At 46.0% G+C, this 16,381-nt stretch overlaps 1 protein-coding gene across 3 annotated transcripts in view; it reads right to left on the reverse strand.

Annotated features, from left to right (window-relative positions):
- Positions 1 to 16,279, reverse strand: part of PLA2G6 (phospholipase A2 group VI) — a 46,603-nt gene extending 30,324 nt beyond the window's left edge. Inside the window, exons 1-3 of one of the 3 annotated variants that reach the window (XM_069082132.1) lie at positions 16,203 to 16,237; positions 7,703 to 7,750; positions 7,330 to 7,583 (exon numbers count right to left, since the gene is read on the reverse strand). In XM_069082132.1, the coding sequence (XP_068938233.1) occupies positions 7,330 to 7,538 (209 nt within the window). In that variant the 5' untranslated portion in view covers positions 7,539 to 7,583; positions 7,703 to 7,750; positions 16,203 to 16,237. Of the gene's footprint in view, positions 1 to 7,329; positions 7,751 to 16,202 lie in introns of all 3 variants that reach the window. The other 2 variants (XM_069082130.1, XM_069082131.1) reach the window with 2 other exon arrangements.
- Between the last annotated feature and the right edge of the window lie 102 nt (positions 16,280 to 16,381).

A 16,381-nucleotide genomic window follows, 5' to 3' on the forward strand; every position in this document is an offset into this window, starting at 1 on the left:
GGGGGGGGGGGGGGGGGGGGGGGGGGGGGGGGCGGAGCCAAGATGGCGGAGTAGAAGCACGACCCTCCCGCGGCTCCGGCTTCCACCCTCCCCAATCCATGTAAAAAGGGGACTCTAAACAAACTTTGGAGCTGCAGAGCCCACAAAATGACACAGAGAAGCTAACCTCCCGCTGAGAACAGCCCGGCAGGCAGGCAGAAATCGGCCGGCCAGCGCAGCGCTCTGGGAGCCGAGTCCAGCCCCACGCCAAGGCTTCAGCCCCAGGGCGGGCCTGACCAGCCACCAGCCAGAGGGACTCCAGATCAGCAGCAGCTGTGGCCGTTTCCAGATTTATCAATACATAGATGCAAAGGACAAGTTCTAATAAGGAATAATAGCGGGCGACGGCGCGGTGGCCTGTGTGGGAAGGCGTGGCAGACGCAGGCCTGGAAGGGGCCTGATCAACTCGGAGGGCAAGTCTTCCCACCAACCACAAGGTCCACTACCAAGCCTATCACCAAAGGGCTGGGACTGGAAAGAGCATGGTAAGAACCAAATACAGGGCCCCTGTCCTGGACAGCAAATACTCCTGGGGCTACCACTTCATAGCCCAGAAATCTTTTTTTTTTTTTAAAGCCCCTTTCAGGACCTCCAAAGACAAGGATGGCAGAGTGAACCCCACTTGCTCCAAACCCCCCCTCTGACCCTGAAAATATAGTAACTCTTGCCCCAGGGCAAAACCCTCTACAGTAAAGGCTTGGGATCCTAGAGGAAGGGCGTGGCTAGGACCCTGCCTCAAAATGGGTAGAAAGCAGACTACAAAGACAAAGACTCTAGAGTCCTACTATCCTCAGAGGGAGGAACCAACCCAAGAGGGAGACACTGTGGACTCCACACCCACAGCTGAGACTTCAACAGGGAATGGATCCCAAGCACAGAAGGCTCTCCTAGATGAGATCAAAAGGAACTTTGAAAGCAAAATGAGATAGAAGACAAAATGAATCATTCTCTCAAAACGAAAATAGCAGAATTCGAAAAACATTATAATGAGGAAAACATCTCTCTAAAAAGAAAAGTGTATGATATGGAAAAGGAGCTTCAAAAATTAACCAAGGAAAATGATTTGCTAAAAACCAGAATTAAACAAATGGAAACAAATAACTCTATGAGGAACCAAGAATTAGCCAAGCAAAACAACAAAAATGAAAAATTAGAAAAAGAGGTAAAATACCTCAAAGAAAAAATAACTGACCTGGAAAACAGATCCAGGAGAGATAATCTGAGAATCATAGGCCTACCAGAAAATTATGATGAAAAAATGAGCCTGGACAACATTCTCCAAGAGCTCGTTAAGGAAAACTGCCCTGAGATACTAGAACCTGAGGGGAAAATAGAAATCAACAGAATCCACCGTACACCTGCTGTAAGAGATCCCAAACTGAAAAATCCTCGAAATGTTGTGGCCAAACTCCAGAACTACCAGATAAAAGAGAAAATACTTCAAGCGGCCAGAAAGAAACAATTCAAATATCGAGGGTCCACAGTGAGGATTGCACAGGATTTGTCAGCCTCCACACTGAAAGATTGGAGGCAGTGGAATACAATTTTCAGGAAGGCAAAACAGCTCGGATTACAACCAAGGATCACATACCCAGCAAGACTGAGCATATTCTTCCAGGCAAAGAGATGGTCATTCAATGATATAACAGAGTTCCAGACCTTCTTGATAAAAAAGCCAGAACTCAATGGAAAATTCATCCTCCAATTACGAGAAGCAACAGTGACTTAGAAAGGTAAACAAGGAGAACACACATCATCCTAGAGGGAAAGAGGGGAGGGAGAGGAGCTTCGCATGAGATCTGTTCCTGTCATTCTTGATGCGAAGAAAAAATAGCATACCTCATTAAGTATAACAATATCCTACAGGCAGTAGGAGGGGGAAAGGGTTACAAAAGGGGGGTGGGAGTGATTTATAGGGAGGGAAGTAGTAAGGGGAAAAGGGGAGGAAAAGGGAGGGGGGCCGAAAAGGGAACACTGAGGGAGGCGGTGGTCAAAAGGAAAACTATTAAGGGGGGGAAGGGAGAAGGGAGGGAAAATACAAACATTAACAGGGGCAGGAATAGGATGGAAGGAAAGAAACAGATAACAATCATAACTGTAAATGTGAATGGAATGAACTCTCCTATAAAACGGAGACGGATAGCAGAATGGATTAGAAATCATAATCCTACAATATGCTGTTTACAAGAAACACATTTGAAACAGAGGGATACACACAGGGTAAAGGTAAAAGGCTGGAGTAAAATGTATCATGCCTCAGCTAAAGTAAAAAAAGCAGGGGTCGCAATCCTTATCTCAGATAAAGCAAATGCAAAAATTGACCTAATTAAAAGAGATAAGGAAGCAAACTATATCCTGTTAAAAGGCACCATCGAGAATGAAGCAATATCACTACTTAACATATATGCACCAAGTGGTGTAGCATCCAAATTCCTAGAGGTGAAGCTAAAGGAATTAGAGGAAGAAATAGATAGCAAAACTATACTAGTGGGAGACCTTAATCTCCCCCTATCTGAACTTGATAAATCCAACTTCAAAATAAACAAGAAAGAAGTTAAGGAGGTGAACAGGATTTTAGAGAGGATAGGTATGATAGATCTCAGGAGAAAACTGAATGGGGATAAAAAGGAATATACTTTCTTCTCAGCAGTTCATGGCATATATTCAAAAATTGACCATGTTCTAGGGCATAAAAACCTCACAATTCTATGCAGTAAGGCAGAAATATTAAACGCATCATTCTCAGATCATGATACAATAAAAATTATATGCAATAAAGGGCCAAGGAAAGACAGACTAAAAACTAACTGGAAATTAAACAATTTGATACTAAAGAATGAGTGGGTCAAACAAGAAATTATAGAAACAATCAGTAATTTCATTCAAGAGAATGATAATAATGAGACAACATACCAAAAACTGTGGGATGCATTAAAGGCAGTTCTTAGGGGAAGTTTTATATCCCTGAGTGCATACATGATTAAATTAGAGAAAAGGGAGCTCAACAAATTGGGCATGCAATTAAAAAACCTAGAAAAAGAACAAATTCAAAATCCCCAATTAAATTCTAAACTAGAAATATTGAAGACTAAAGGAGAGATTAATAAAATCGAAATTAAGAAAACTATTGAACTAATAAATAAAACCAAGAGCTGGTTTTATGAAAAAAAACCAACAAAATTGATAGACCCTTAGTCAATATGATAAAAAAAAGAAAGAAGAAAACCAAATTATGAGTATCAAAAATGAAAAGGGTGAATCTACCTCCAATGAAGAGGAAATCAAAACAATAATTAGGAATTATTTTTCCCAATTGTATGCACATAAATTTGACAATCTTAGGGAAATGCATGAATATTTAGAAACATACAAGTTGCCCAGATTAACTGAAGAGGAAGTAAATTACTTAAATAATCCCATCTCAGAAAAAGAAATTGAACAAGCCATCAGTCACCTCCCTAGGAAAAAATCTCCAGGGCCAGATGGATTCACTAGTGAATTCTATCAAACATTTAAAGAACAATTGATTCCAATACTCTACAAATTATTTGGGAAAATTAGTGAAGAAGGAGTCCTACCAAATTCTTTTTATGACACAAATATGGTACTGATACCTAAATCAGGAAGAGATAAAACAGAGAAAGAAAATTATAGACCAATCTCCCTCATGAATATAGATGCAAAAATTCTAAATAAAATACTAGCCAAAAGACTACAGCAACTTATCTCAAGAATAATACACTTTGATCAGGTAGGATTTATTCCAGGAATGCAAGGATGGTTTAATATTAGGAAAACCATCAGTATAATTGAGCATATCAACAATAAAACTAGCAGAAACCACATGATCATCTCAATAGATGCAGAAAAGGCTTTTGACAAAATACAACATCCATTCCTATTAAAAACATTAGAAAGTATAGGAATAAATGGAGCCTTCCTTAAAATAATAGGTAGCATCTATTTAAAGCCATCAGCAAGTATTATATGCAATGGGGAGAAGCTGGAAGCATTTCCCATAAGATCAGGGGTGAAACAAGGGTGTCCACTATCACCCCTCTTATTCAATCTGGTACTAGAAATGTTAGCAGTAGCAATTAGAAAAGAAAAAGAAATCAAAGGAATCAAGTTAGGCAAAGAAGAGACCAAGCTATCACTCTTCGCAGATGATATGATGATATACTTAGAGAATCCTAGAGAATCAAGTAAAAAACTGCTTGAGACAATAAATAAATTTGGCAAAGTTGCAGGATATAAAATAAACCCACATAAATCCTCGGCATTCCTATATATTTCCAATGAAACTCAACAGCAAGAAGTAGAAAGAGAAATCCCATTTAAAGTTACTGTAGACATTATAAAATATTTGGGAATCTACCTGCCAAAACAAACCCAGGACCTGTATGATCATAACTACAAAACACTTTTCACACAAATAAAGTCAGATCTAACTAATTGGAAAAATATCAATTGCTCATGGCTGGGTCGAGCTAATATAATAAAAATGACAATTTTACCTAAATTAAATTATATATTTAGTGCCATACTAATTAATTTACCAAAAAACTACTTTATAGAGTTAGAAAAAATAGTAACAAAATTCATCTGGAAGAATAAACGGTCCAGAATATCAAGGGAATTAATGAAAAAAAATGCTAGGGAAGGTGGACTAGCTTTACCAGATTTCAATCTGTACTATAAAGCAGCAGTCATCAAAACTACTTGGTACTGGCTTAGGAATAGAGGAGTGGATCAATGGAATAGATTAGGCACACGAGATTCAGAAGTCAACGACTACAGTAATGTATTGTTTGATAAACCCCCAGACCCTGGTTTTTGGGATAAGAACTCACTATTTGACAAAAACTGCTGGGAAAACTGGAATATAGTATGGCAGAAACTGGACATAGACAATTATCTAACACCATATACCAAAATCAAGTCTAAATGGGTTCATGATCTAGGTATAAAGGTTGATACTGTAAGCAGTCTGCTAAAACAAGGAATAGTTTATCTATCAGACTTGTGGAGAGGGAATGACTTTATGACGAAACAGGAATTAGAGAACATTATAAAATGTAAAATGGATAATTTTGACTACATGAAATTGAAAAGTTTCTGTACAAATAAAGCCAATGTAACCAAGATTAGGAGGGAGGTGGGAAATTGGGAAAGAATCTTTACAACCTATGTCTCTGACAAAGGACTCATCTCTAAAATATACAGAGAACTGAGTCAAATTTATAAGAATACAAGTCATTCCCCAATTGATAAATGGTCAAAGGATATGAACAGGCAGTTTTCAGAGAAAGAAATTAAAGCTATCTATAAGCACATGAAGAAATGCTCTAATTCACTATTGATTAGAGAAATGCAAATCAAAACAACTCTGAGGTACCACATCTTACCAGTTAGATTGGCTAAGATGACAAAACAGGAAAATGACAAATGCTGGAGAAGATGTGGGCAAACTGGAACACTAATGCATTGTTGGTGGAGTTGTGAACTGATCCAGCCTTTCTGGAAAGCAATCTGGAACTATGCCCAAAGGGCTATAAATACTTTCATACCCTTTGATCCAGCAATACCACTCCTAGGGTTATATCCCAAAGAGATCATAGAAATGGGAGAAAGACCCATATGTACAAAAATGTTTATAGCAGCTCTTTTTGTTGTGGCAAAGAATTGGAAATTAAGGGGGTGTCCATCAATTGGGGAATGGATGAACAAGTTGTGGTATATGCATGTTATGGAATATTATTGCGCTATAAGAAACGGGGAGCAGGCGGTCTTCATATTTACCTGGAGAGGCTTAAAAGAACTGATGCTGAGTGAGAAGAGTAGAACCAGGAGGAATTTGTACACAATTACAGACACAACGTATGTGTGATGACCAACTTTGATAGACTGGACTCTTCTCAACAATGCAGGGATATAAGTCAATCCCAAAAGACGCATGATGGAGAGAAAAATGTGCATCCAGAGAAAGAACTAGAAAGAACTAAATTTATATCCAGGTGGAAGCAAAATACCTGATCTTTTTCGTTCTCTTATTTGATTTTATGTCCTCTTTACCATTTTTCATTCCAGCTGGTACAATCCATCCTTATAACCTGACCATTGTACAATGTGAAAGTATTTACAGATTCTATACTTGATTATAAGACGCCGTGGGTGGTGGAGGGGAAGGAGGGGGACAAAATGTGAAATTCAAGGAATTGTGGAATTGAATCCTGTAAACTAAAAGGAAACAAACAAATTAATAAATTAAAAATTGAATTAGAAGAGAAGGGACTCAGGTCCTGGGCATGAGACACAAGTAGAGAAGCAAGGCTAGTGCTTTATCTCTGACCCCACCACGAGATCATGACTTCAGACTTCAGCACATGTGGCAACGTAAAACTGCCAAGAAGTGTAAGACTGGAGGGAGCCTCACTCTGTGCCCGAAGAACCGTCCACACTTTCTGAGAAGGGCCAAGGCCAGCAATTGTTTCCTAGAATTCTGTGCAGGGGCAAGTCTGATGCCAGGTGACCCAGACTCAAACTGGAGAGTTCAGGAGGGCAGCAATCAGACCATAGCCTTTATCACACTGCACATGGCCTGAGAAAATCTGCAGTCCCTAGCCCAAACCTCTTGACCCCAGACAATAGATGCCAAGACCATACAAGGTAGCAACATGCCTGGCCCTAACATGAAGTAAGGGTGGAAGAATGAGTTAACAGAAAAAAAGATAAAGAGCTATTATGAGACCAGGGATGCCTAAGCCACACACAAAGAAAAGAGAATCACCCCCAAAGACCCACAAGAACTCACAGCAGCATTGCCACAGCCTGGATCACACATGATTTAGCGGCCACTACGATGGAGGAGAGGAGAGCTCGGATTGCAGTATCTCAGAATGCCACTAAGAACTGAGATTTGAATCAAGGTATCTCTTGATCCCCAATATACTCTTCTCTGCTCTGTGGCTCATACCACCTCTCAGGCCCAGCACGAGAATGTGGTATAGTGGAGAGATCACTGGATTTAGTTATAAGGACTGGATTAAAATCCTAGTTCTACCACTGTGTGACCTTGGGGAAGTAATTTCTTCTCCCTGGGCCTCAGTTTCCCTCAACTGCACAATGAGGAGGTCAGAGTACACGATCCCTTTCTAGTTCTAAATCTGTGACCCTGTAAGACTTTCCAAGCTCTGATTCCTAGCTGAGTGGTCTCCAAACCACCCATACTCCCCTATGGCCACCACCATCAGGAATAAATAAAAAGAAGCATCGGGGCCTACCACCCACCGGAATCCATTCTGTGGGGATCTGGGATTCACTAGTAGGCAGTCCCAGGTGCGATGAGGGCTGTTCTTGAACAAAATCAACTGTCCTTCTTCCCTGAGCTGGACACAGGCTCTATAGTCAGCCACAGGCACTTCTTTCACCCGATATGGGTTGGAAAACAAGCTGGTGACATTGCTAATTGTGTTGACCAGGCGGCCGAAGAACTGCATCTTCCCGGGTGTGGGGGGGTTGGTCTTGTTTTCTTCTCCCTCCGTCTGGAAGAAAACGGGGTCTGTGGTCAGCTGGGCGTGGTCCCCCATCCCACCTCACCAATTGTGGTACACTTTCTGCCCAGACGTCCCTCTTCCTCCCCACTAGGGCTTCTGCCACCAACTTGGGGCTTGGAGTCCTCGAAAGCTTCAGCAAGGTCCCCAAGAGGTCACTGAAAAGGAGGGAGAGAAAAGAGAAAAGAGAAACACCACTGAGAGGAAGGCTGACACAAGAAGCTTCAGCAAGGTCCCCAAATGGGCACTGGAAAGAAAGGAGGGGTTGGTAGAGACTGGCTTGAGGGAGAGGGCTCCACAATTCAAGGAATCTCTTCTTGGCTCTGTCCCTGACAGACTATTTGAAGGGAATCCAGACAACTGCCCATCTCTTGCCTCAGTTTCTCCAACAGAGATATGTAAGTGGGCTCTATCCTCTGTTGTGGATATGCTAAAAGTCACAAGGAACTGAACTGGGAAAAGGGGCTTCAACACCATGGTAAGACCACTCAAGGGGCAGGTAGACATTTATTTGCTCCATGGCCTTTAGGATAAGCTCACAGCTAGTATTCTGTGGTTTACAAAGCACTTTACATACACTGCAGACAGTCATGCAGGAATTCTTGTACCAATTTTATTTTAATTCCCATTTTATAGATGAGTAAACAGACCTGGAGAAGGAAGTGACTGGCCCAAGGTCACACAGTTAGTTTAGAACCAGACCTGATCCCAGGTCCTCCAACTCCCAGCCCAGTGACCCCTCTCCTTTTACCACATTACCAATCACACATTACCAATCAAGTCTACCTGCCCTTTTAGAAAGAAGAAAAGAAAAAGCTAGAGCACCAAGGACTCTGCCTACCAACTTAGCAAGACAAGACCCAAAGCCTTCCAAAGTGCCATCCTCCCTATGACATGTCCCCAGCAGGGGCAGGGGGCCACTGGAGCCTAGCAAAAGGCCCTCTCCTAAAGTCTGACCACTCCCACGGAGCATCCTCACCTCCAAAGGGATTCTGGGCTGTGGGCACTGAGGAGTTAGGAAGGGGGGGCCCTAGGTCTGACTCTCATATCTAAAGTTCTTTCCAGCTCTGACATTTCATGACTCTACTGAAAAAAATTCTACCATTCTGCTGGGTTTCTAGAGTGGCTGAAAAGGTTGATGGGCAAAGGCCCCAGGCTTTCCTGCGCTGACTCACCCAAACATGGGGGTGAAGGATTAAATGAACAGAGTGAAAAGAATGCAAGAGGAAGGAGCCTTTACTGTTTAAAAAGTACAATTGTGGGAAGGATCAACTCCTCTCCTCACCCCCAAAATTGCAAGATTTTTAAGCTGTGGAGGGTGCTGTAGGGAAGGCAAAGTTTATTTAATGACATTACCTGACACAGGGCAGAACCTCACACTGACATCGGTCAGCTCCATTACTGTCCGAGTGACCTTGGCAAAGTCCTTCAGCTTCTTGGGTCTCAATTTTCTCATCCATAAAACTGGGGTTATGGGGAGGGGGGAGGTCAAGCACCTTGCTTCTCAGGTGTCCTGTGGGGTGCCCAGCCTAAGATCCCATGATCTGTCTTTCTGTTTTCTGAAGCTATTACATACCGTATCTGGGGGGTCTTGGCTCACCAAACAGACAAGCACCAATCTCAGTTTTTTCCCCAGCTGGAACAGGCAAGTTGCCTGACAGATGGCCCACGCTTGCCCAGCCAGCTCTGGATTCTTATAGGGCTCATGCAGAGACCAGGAGGCGGGGCAGTGGAAGGGAAGCATGTGAGTCAGGAGAGCATAGTCCTAAGCCTGGCTCTGCTGAGTGACCTCAAGCAACATCCTTCCCTGGGGACCTCACTTTCCAGAACGCTACAATTAAGGCATGGTCCCATGTACCTGGAAAATGCTAGGATTAGACAAGTTTTCTGGTTAGCCTAGGTGACCTCAGACATCCTTCTACACAGTCCCTGGGGAGGCTGATCACCTCCAACCACCTCTACCAAGAAGATAAGGGAAAGGGAAATTGTGTTTGCTAGCTCTTCCCATCCTACCCACAAAGATGTTGAGTGCATCCGTGGGGGCCTTATCTTCAGCTCACTCCCTTTCTGTTGCTGACCAACGCCCCCAGGCCAGGGCTCTCTAGGCAACAGCACTCGGAGGGGGCAGGTAGTTTGGGCTGAAGGGGTGAGATGTGAATGGGAGTCCAGGCCACCTCTGTTCTGATAAACACAGACCTCTGTACACTGAGGGAGATGGTAACAGCTGGGCCTCAACTGGGTCCCAGCCAGGGCTGGCACAGAGCTACTTGCTCCTGAGGGTAGGAGGGATTGGGAAACGCATCTCCCTCCAAAGATCCTGCTCCTTCCCTGACCCAAAAGGAAGGAGGGTGTGTGTATGCAAGGAACCTACCATTCGCAAACTAGTCATTTCATATTTCTGAACCTCAGTTTCCTTATCTGTAAAATGGGGGTAACCATAACCCTACCTCATGAGCGCATTGTGCAGAAAGCTTTAACAGAATTCTAGGGGAGTTACTAACAGTTGTAACAGTAACCTCCCCCAATCTCTGTCCATGTAAAACAACACCTCCATCACTCGCCCCACCTTGAACTTCACTGACTCTTGACCTGGAAAGAGTGTAATGACTTGCTTACCTAGTAGGCCTGCTCTGTCTATCCTGGCTCACACTGCCTGCCTCCTCAGGGCACATCCAAGTGGGTCTGGTCAGCTTTAGACCAGGGCTGCCCAAGCTGCAGACAGGCACTCAGTAAAGGCTTTTTCATGAAGGTTGAGAGGACATGGTGGGGATAATGCCAAAGTAGTCTATCCTCGGGTCCAAACCATGAGCTCTCTAAGCTGAGGCCGGATGTTTGGGAAGCTCTCACCCTGGCACTGTAACTAGCCGGATCCCCTTCCTCTGAATCTGGGAGGCATTCCCAGATGACAAGCACGACGACAATGGACAGAGGCCTCGGCCGAGGCTGAGTCGAAGAGGCCTTGGCCAGGGCTGAGCTCTGGGGGATCTGGAGCCTTTCAGGGGTGGCACAAGCAATCAGCAGGCATTCATGGGGCACCCACAACCATGATGCCCCAGGCTGGATGGAGGCCATCCCCACCCCCAGGGTGCTCACACACTAATGGAGAAGGTAACAAGGCCTCCTCCTTCTTCTCCTTAAACCTTTTTAACAAAGTGTAAACAGCTACTCAACCCAGCATTCAAGGCCTTCCACAATATGGCTCCAGACCCCCTGCCCAGCCTTCTTGTTTGACCTACACTTCAGCCAGCCCAGACCGCCACCTGTTCCCTGACTCTTGTCCTGCCCTCTGCTGTCACATCCTTGGTCACTTCAGTCCCCTGCCCGAAGTAGACTTGTCCCCTCCTCTTTCCTCCCTTAGGGAATCTTCCTTTTATCCCTTCTTCCCTTACTTCAAGGATCTCCTCAAACTCACCCCTCTATTCCCACCTCAGATTCACCCCCTGTCCCCAGGAAACCTCCCCGCCACCCACGTGAGTGTACTGTCTCATTAGGCGGCCTATTCCCTTGGATTAATCCAGTGGTTAAGGAAATCAGTCTTTACATGGAGCCAAAATCTGCCACACTATGACTTCTACCCACCGGGCCCCCGTCTGCCTCCTGGAGAAAAGGGACAAACAAGCCCAAGGCCCTCACACATCTGAAGACAGCCTTCAGGTGCCAACAAGGTTTCCCTTCTCCAGTGGAAACATCAGCAGTTCCCTCCCAGGACCCTGAGAAGCCCTGGCTTCCTTCATCCTCCTGACAGGCCTCTTCCAGACATGCTTTAGTGGGCTGATGACCCTTTTAAAAGTTGAACACAACAACAGTCCAGGAAGGTATCTTACAGAATCACAGATTGTCTGACCTGAGGGGAACCTGAGAGTTCAGAATGTCTGAGTTGGTAAAGTGCTGAAGTGGGAGGGATCTAGATCACGGAATGTTACAATTGAGAAAGGCCTTAGAACAGGGAATGTCAGTGCTGGGTGGGGACCTTAGAACAGGGGATGTCACAGCTAGGAGGGGACCCAAAGTCCAACTACATCCTTTCACATGCCTGACCAGGACAGAGTACAGAAGAATTCCCTTGTTCTTTTAATAGTCTACATAACTGGGGAAAAACCATCCTTTTGGATAATTCTGTACCAAAACTTCAGTCTGGGAAGAAAAAGTACTGATATCCTGCAGAGGTCACAGTTCAGGGAGTTTTCTGTCTGCCCCAGACATTATCTTAAGATGCCTTTGGATTGTCACTTGGTGAATTCTCTCAGTTTCTGTCATTTGATTCTGTTCAGTTCTGGCAGAAAGGCAGTCGATGTCTGGGTCAGAAGAGGTCTATGAGCTCATTAGACTGAGGGCTAGTCTGGCTTTTGACCCAGACAGTTATCCTACCTGACTGGGGGACACAGGGCCAGTCACTTGGCTTCCTGGGGATCTCCAAAGCACAGAGGTACTGACCTGCACAGGAAAAGGGGATTTCCTCCACTGGGAATTCCTTCTATGGATTCAGACACAGCTCTGGCCCCGGCTCTGCTGCTAAATCGCTTCACCCAATAGCCCAGGAGAGGCTCCACAAAGGCTGGACTTTGCCCAAAGGGCAAAGAGAATTTTTACAAATAGGCCTTTGGTAAGGTCCATGATCCATTTAGAATGCAAATGGTCACTTCCGAGGCTTCTGGTGTTTGGGCTCCTATGTGTGTATTTGGGAGCAGGCCCACATGTCTAAGTGGTAGGGTGGGGAGGCCGCTGGGGAAAGAACAGCAGACCAAAAGCCAGGAGAACCTGAGCTAGCCAGGTGACCCTGGAGAAGTCACACCACCTGTTTGCCTCAGTTTCCTTACCTGTAAAATGGGAATGATGCTACCTCCCCCCTAGGGTTATTGTGAGAATCAAATGAAATATTTGTAAAGGGCTTTGCACACCACCACAACAGAAATGCTTTGCTCTCAGGACTGTGGGACTTGTATCTAATTAACCCTGTTAAAAGCCTCTCAGTCACCCCACTACAGAGTACAAGCAGTGTGATCGGCTGGCAAGGGCCCTTTATTCTGGGTCAAGGGGACCTGGGCTGGAATTTGGTTTCCCATAGAATGAGAGCATTGGACTGGACGCCCTCCAACGTCCCCTGAGCTCAGAGGGCTTCAATCCTGTGACCTCCAGAGAATAAGGCAACAGCTGCCTGGTACCAGCAGGACAAGATTACACAAGTACCCAGGACAGGAAGCAGATACCAGGTCAAATGGAAACTGCATGCATAATGCTGGGAGGTCTAACACATAAGCGGCCCCTCTGGAATTCTGACCTAACATGCCCCTGCCTCTGACAAGAGAATGTCACATGGATGGCATCACCACTGCCAGCTGCAGGGCAGCAATCTCCTAAGAAGATCCAGCTGGAAGCAGGGCTGACTGCTCAGCCCCGAGATCAGATCTGCTGATGAAGCCTTGGGTGACTAGGGGAGGTGGGACTGCAGAGAGCTCACATGCACTGGGCCAAGGAGATGGGACAATTTTCTAGTCCAGTCCACACTCCTTCCCCTTCTCCTCCCTGTTCCCTCTCTCCCCCTTCTCTCTTATTCTCTCTCTCCCTCTGTCTATCTGTCCGGCTTTCTCTCTTCCCCTCTCCCCCTCTCTCTGCTCAAACCCCTCACAGATGGTCTGTGTATACCACAAGATCTTCCTCTTTATCCCCACAGGTAGGCCAGTGAGAACTGGGGTAGGGGACGAGGGTTAAAAGCCTGCCTCAGACACTGTGAGACCTTTGGGCAAGACACTTAATTCCCCAGTTTCCTCAGCTATCAAATGAGGATAGCCTCAAGGGGACTCCTGTCCTCCTGTGATTAAGGACCAGATAGGTGAGCACTTTCTGATGTAGCTGAGACCTCAGGGCCAGCTGCCTCCTCTCTCCAGGCTGTTGTCTGGATCTTGGCATTCCCAGACTAGCAAAATACTGCAGATCACAGATTCAGACTGGAAGGTGCTCAGAGGCCTGTGGGTCCAATTCCCTCATTCTCTAGATGAGGAAGTGGAGGCTGAGACAGGGGAAGGGGCGTCCTCAGGGCCACCTGGTCAGTAACGGCTGTAGATAGCATTCAACCTCAGGGCTTCCTCAGCACAAGCCCAGCATTCTGTCCACTGTTACCTGGCACATAGCTGATGCTGAATAACAGAATTATCATTATTCTCCTCCACTGGGAGGAATCACAGCATTTAGAACCAGAAGGAACTTTAGAGACCACAGAGGCCAACACCTTCCCATTTCACAGAGGAGCAAACTGAGGCCCAAAGGAGAAAGCACCCTACCCAAAGTCCTCCAAAGCTTCATCCTGATGCAGCAATTACCTGGGGCCCTTGGAGGCTGTGTCAGTAAAACCCAAGGTCTGGCACATCCTAAGGAGTAGGGAAGCTTCAGGGTGGAGCCTAGGGGTAGGCAGATCATTATGGGCCCAGAGGATTCCTCCTCAGGTGCAGAGAGGCTGCAGCACCAGACTGGCCACCAGGGGATGGATATGTCGGCAGCGCTCACTCTTGAAGGTCACAGAGGCCTGGCAATATGCCCTTATTTTTATAGATGAGGAAACTGAGGCCCAAAAAAGGGGAGGAAGGACTTGCTTAAGGTCACTAGATAAGCTGCAGAGCCTGAACCCCAATTGTTTCAAGTGCACTGGTTTTATTTCCCTAGTTAAAGTTACTCTTCTAACTCCCTCACTCTTGGCATCTTTTTAACTTTCCCTTAAACTCTTGTCCCTATCTTTGTTTGTCTTAAACTGGCCCGATCTATTTCTCCTCATGGCCATCCACTTGAAAGTGCCCCCTCCACCGCTCCTCTGACCCCCACTCCTCCAGAACTGGCTCCCATAGGAGCAACTTCTCCCCCACTCCAGTCATGGGGTGTAGAGCTGGAAGGACCCAAGAGTCAAGCATTCCAGAGATGAGGAAACTGAGGCCCAGAAAGGCAGCAAAGGGCAGCACCTGGATTGTGACCTGAGCCCTCAGTCTACAAATTCGAAGCCACAAACACCCACTATGTGTTGCGAACTGTGGGAGGGGCTGAAGTGCCTAACCTCAAGGGGAGTTCCCCTGAAGAGAAATACACTTGGCTCAGTGAATTCTCTTTTCTGAAACAGACCCTGCAGACAGTGGCTTCCCCAGACAGTTTAACCTGTGATGCACAGCCCTTCTCCGGCACTCAAAAATATAGCCACTATCAAAGGGATAAAACGAAGGGGCATCTTCATGCCTTTTGGCTGCCTAGAAGTAAATCTGGCATGGTACTCCCTGAGGCTGGGCCCTTCAGACACTGTCCACAGGCACTCAGACACAACTTCCCACACGCTAATTCCCAAGGGTGTGCAGGACGTCTACCCAACAAACTTGAGTGTAATCTTTCAGGGGAAAATACCGATAGTCAATGAAATAGAGGACTGTCAAGCATTCTTGATGAAAAGACCAGAGTTGAATAGAAAATCTGACTTTCAAATACAAGACTCAAGAGAAGCATAAAAAGGTAAACAGAAAAGGGAAATCATAAGGGACTTATGTTAAACTGTTTACATTCCTACATGGGAAGATAATACTAGTTAATACCTAAGAACTCTCATTATCAAGCAGTTAGAAGGAGTATGTATAGACAGAGGACACAGGTGTGAGTTGAATATGAAGGGATATCTTAAAAAATAAAATTAAGGGGTGAGAGGAATGCACTGGGAGAAAGGGAAAGACAGAAGCTGATACAAAGTGACATGTACTATGTACAAAGTAACAGTAATATTGTGAGATGATCAGCTGTGAATAACTTAGCTATGCTCCCTATACCCAGGGAAAGAACTGATGGTGTCTGAATACAGACTGAAGCACACCTTCTCACTTTCTTATTTTTCTAGAGGGTGTGTGTGTTTTCTTTCACAATATGACTAATGTGGGACTATATTCTGCATGACCTTGCATGTATAACCTATATTGAATAACCTATATATATATGAATTGCTTGCCTTCTCAAGGAGGGGGTGAGAAGGGAGGAAGGGAGAGAATTTGGAACTCAAAAGCTTAAAAACTAATGTTAATAATTGTTTCTACAGGTAAGAGGAGAAAATAAAAGGCTAACAACAAATCAATAAATGCTTGCTGATGGAGATGTCCGTGTCTATATACACACATATAAGAGGGTGAGCTCCCTGTGTCCCTGGCACACAGAGGTGCTTAATAAATACCCGCTGACGGGTGAAAAGACGGGGGCCTGAAACTGGGGGGATGGGAGGGGTGGGCGCGGCGAGGACGGAGGGGAGATCGGTCTGGGGCAGGGGCTGGAAGGAACCCTGGGCTGGGAACCCACGCCAGGACCCCCTCCCGTTTTACAAGAGGGGGGGGCGGCAGGAGGCTGGGCAGGAGGGGAGGGGGATGGGAGGAAGGGAAGGGGTAGGGGGATGAGGGGGGAGAAGAATGGAAGAGGATGGTGGGAGGAGATGGAGAGGGAGGGGAGAGGGACGGAAAGGGGAAGGGACAGAAGGGGCGGGGCCCGAGCGACTTTAGGACTCGGGCCTAGGGGCAGGGCCGGGTTCCGGCCGCCGGTCCCTCCCTCCCAGGGCCCCGGAGCGGCGGACAGGGGCGGGCCGGTGTGGCCCAGGCCGTGACTCACCTCCTCCCGTGCTCAGGACCTTCCACTTCCGCAAACAAAACTAGCTCACTGTCACGTGACGGGGCTTGCGTCTTCCTGCGCCAATCAAAACACGCCCCTCCCCTCCACGCCCGATTCCGGAAGCCTGACGACTGGGCATCAAGGACTAGGGGGCGGGCGGCCGGAAGCGGGAGGACGGC

The sequence above is a fragment of the Petaurus breviceps genome, unplaced genomic scaffold (assembly GCF_028583685.1).
Source record: "Petaurus breviceps papuanus isolate PSGF00001 unplaced genomic scaffold, PetGlider_PUasm1.0 156, whole genome shotgun sequence".
In the NCBI taxonomy this organism is placed as follows: Eukaryota; Metazoa; Chordata; class Mammalia; order Diprotodontia; family Petauridae; genus Petaurus; species Petaurus breviceps.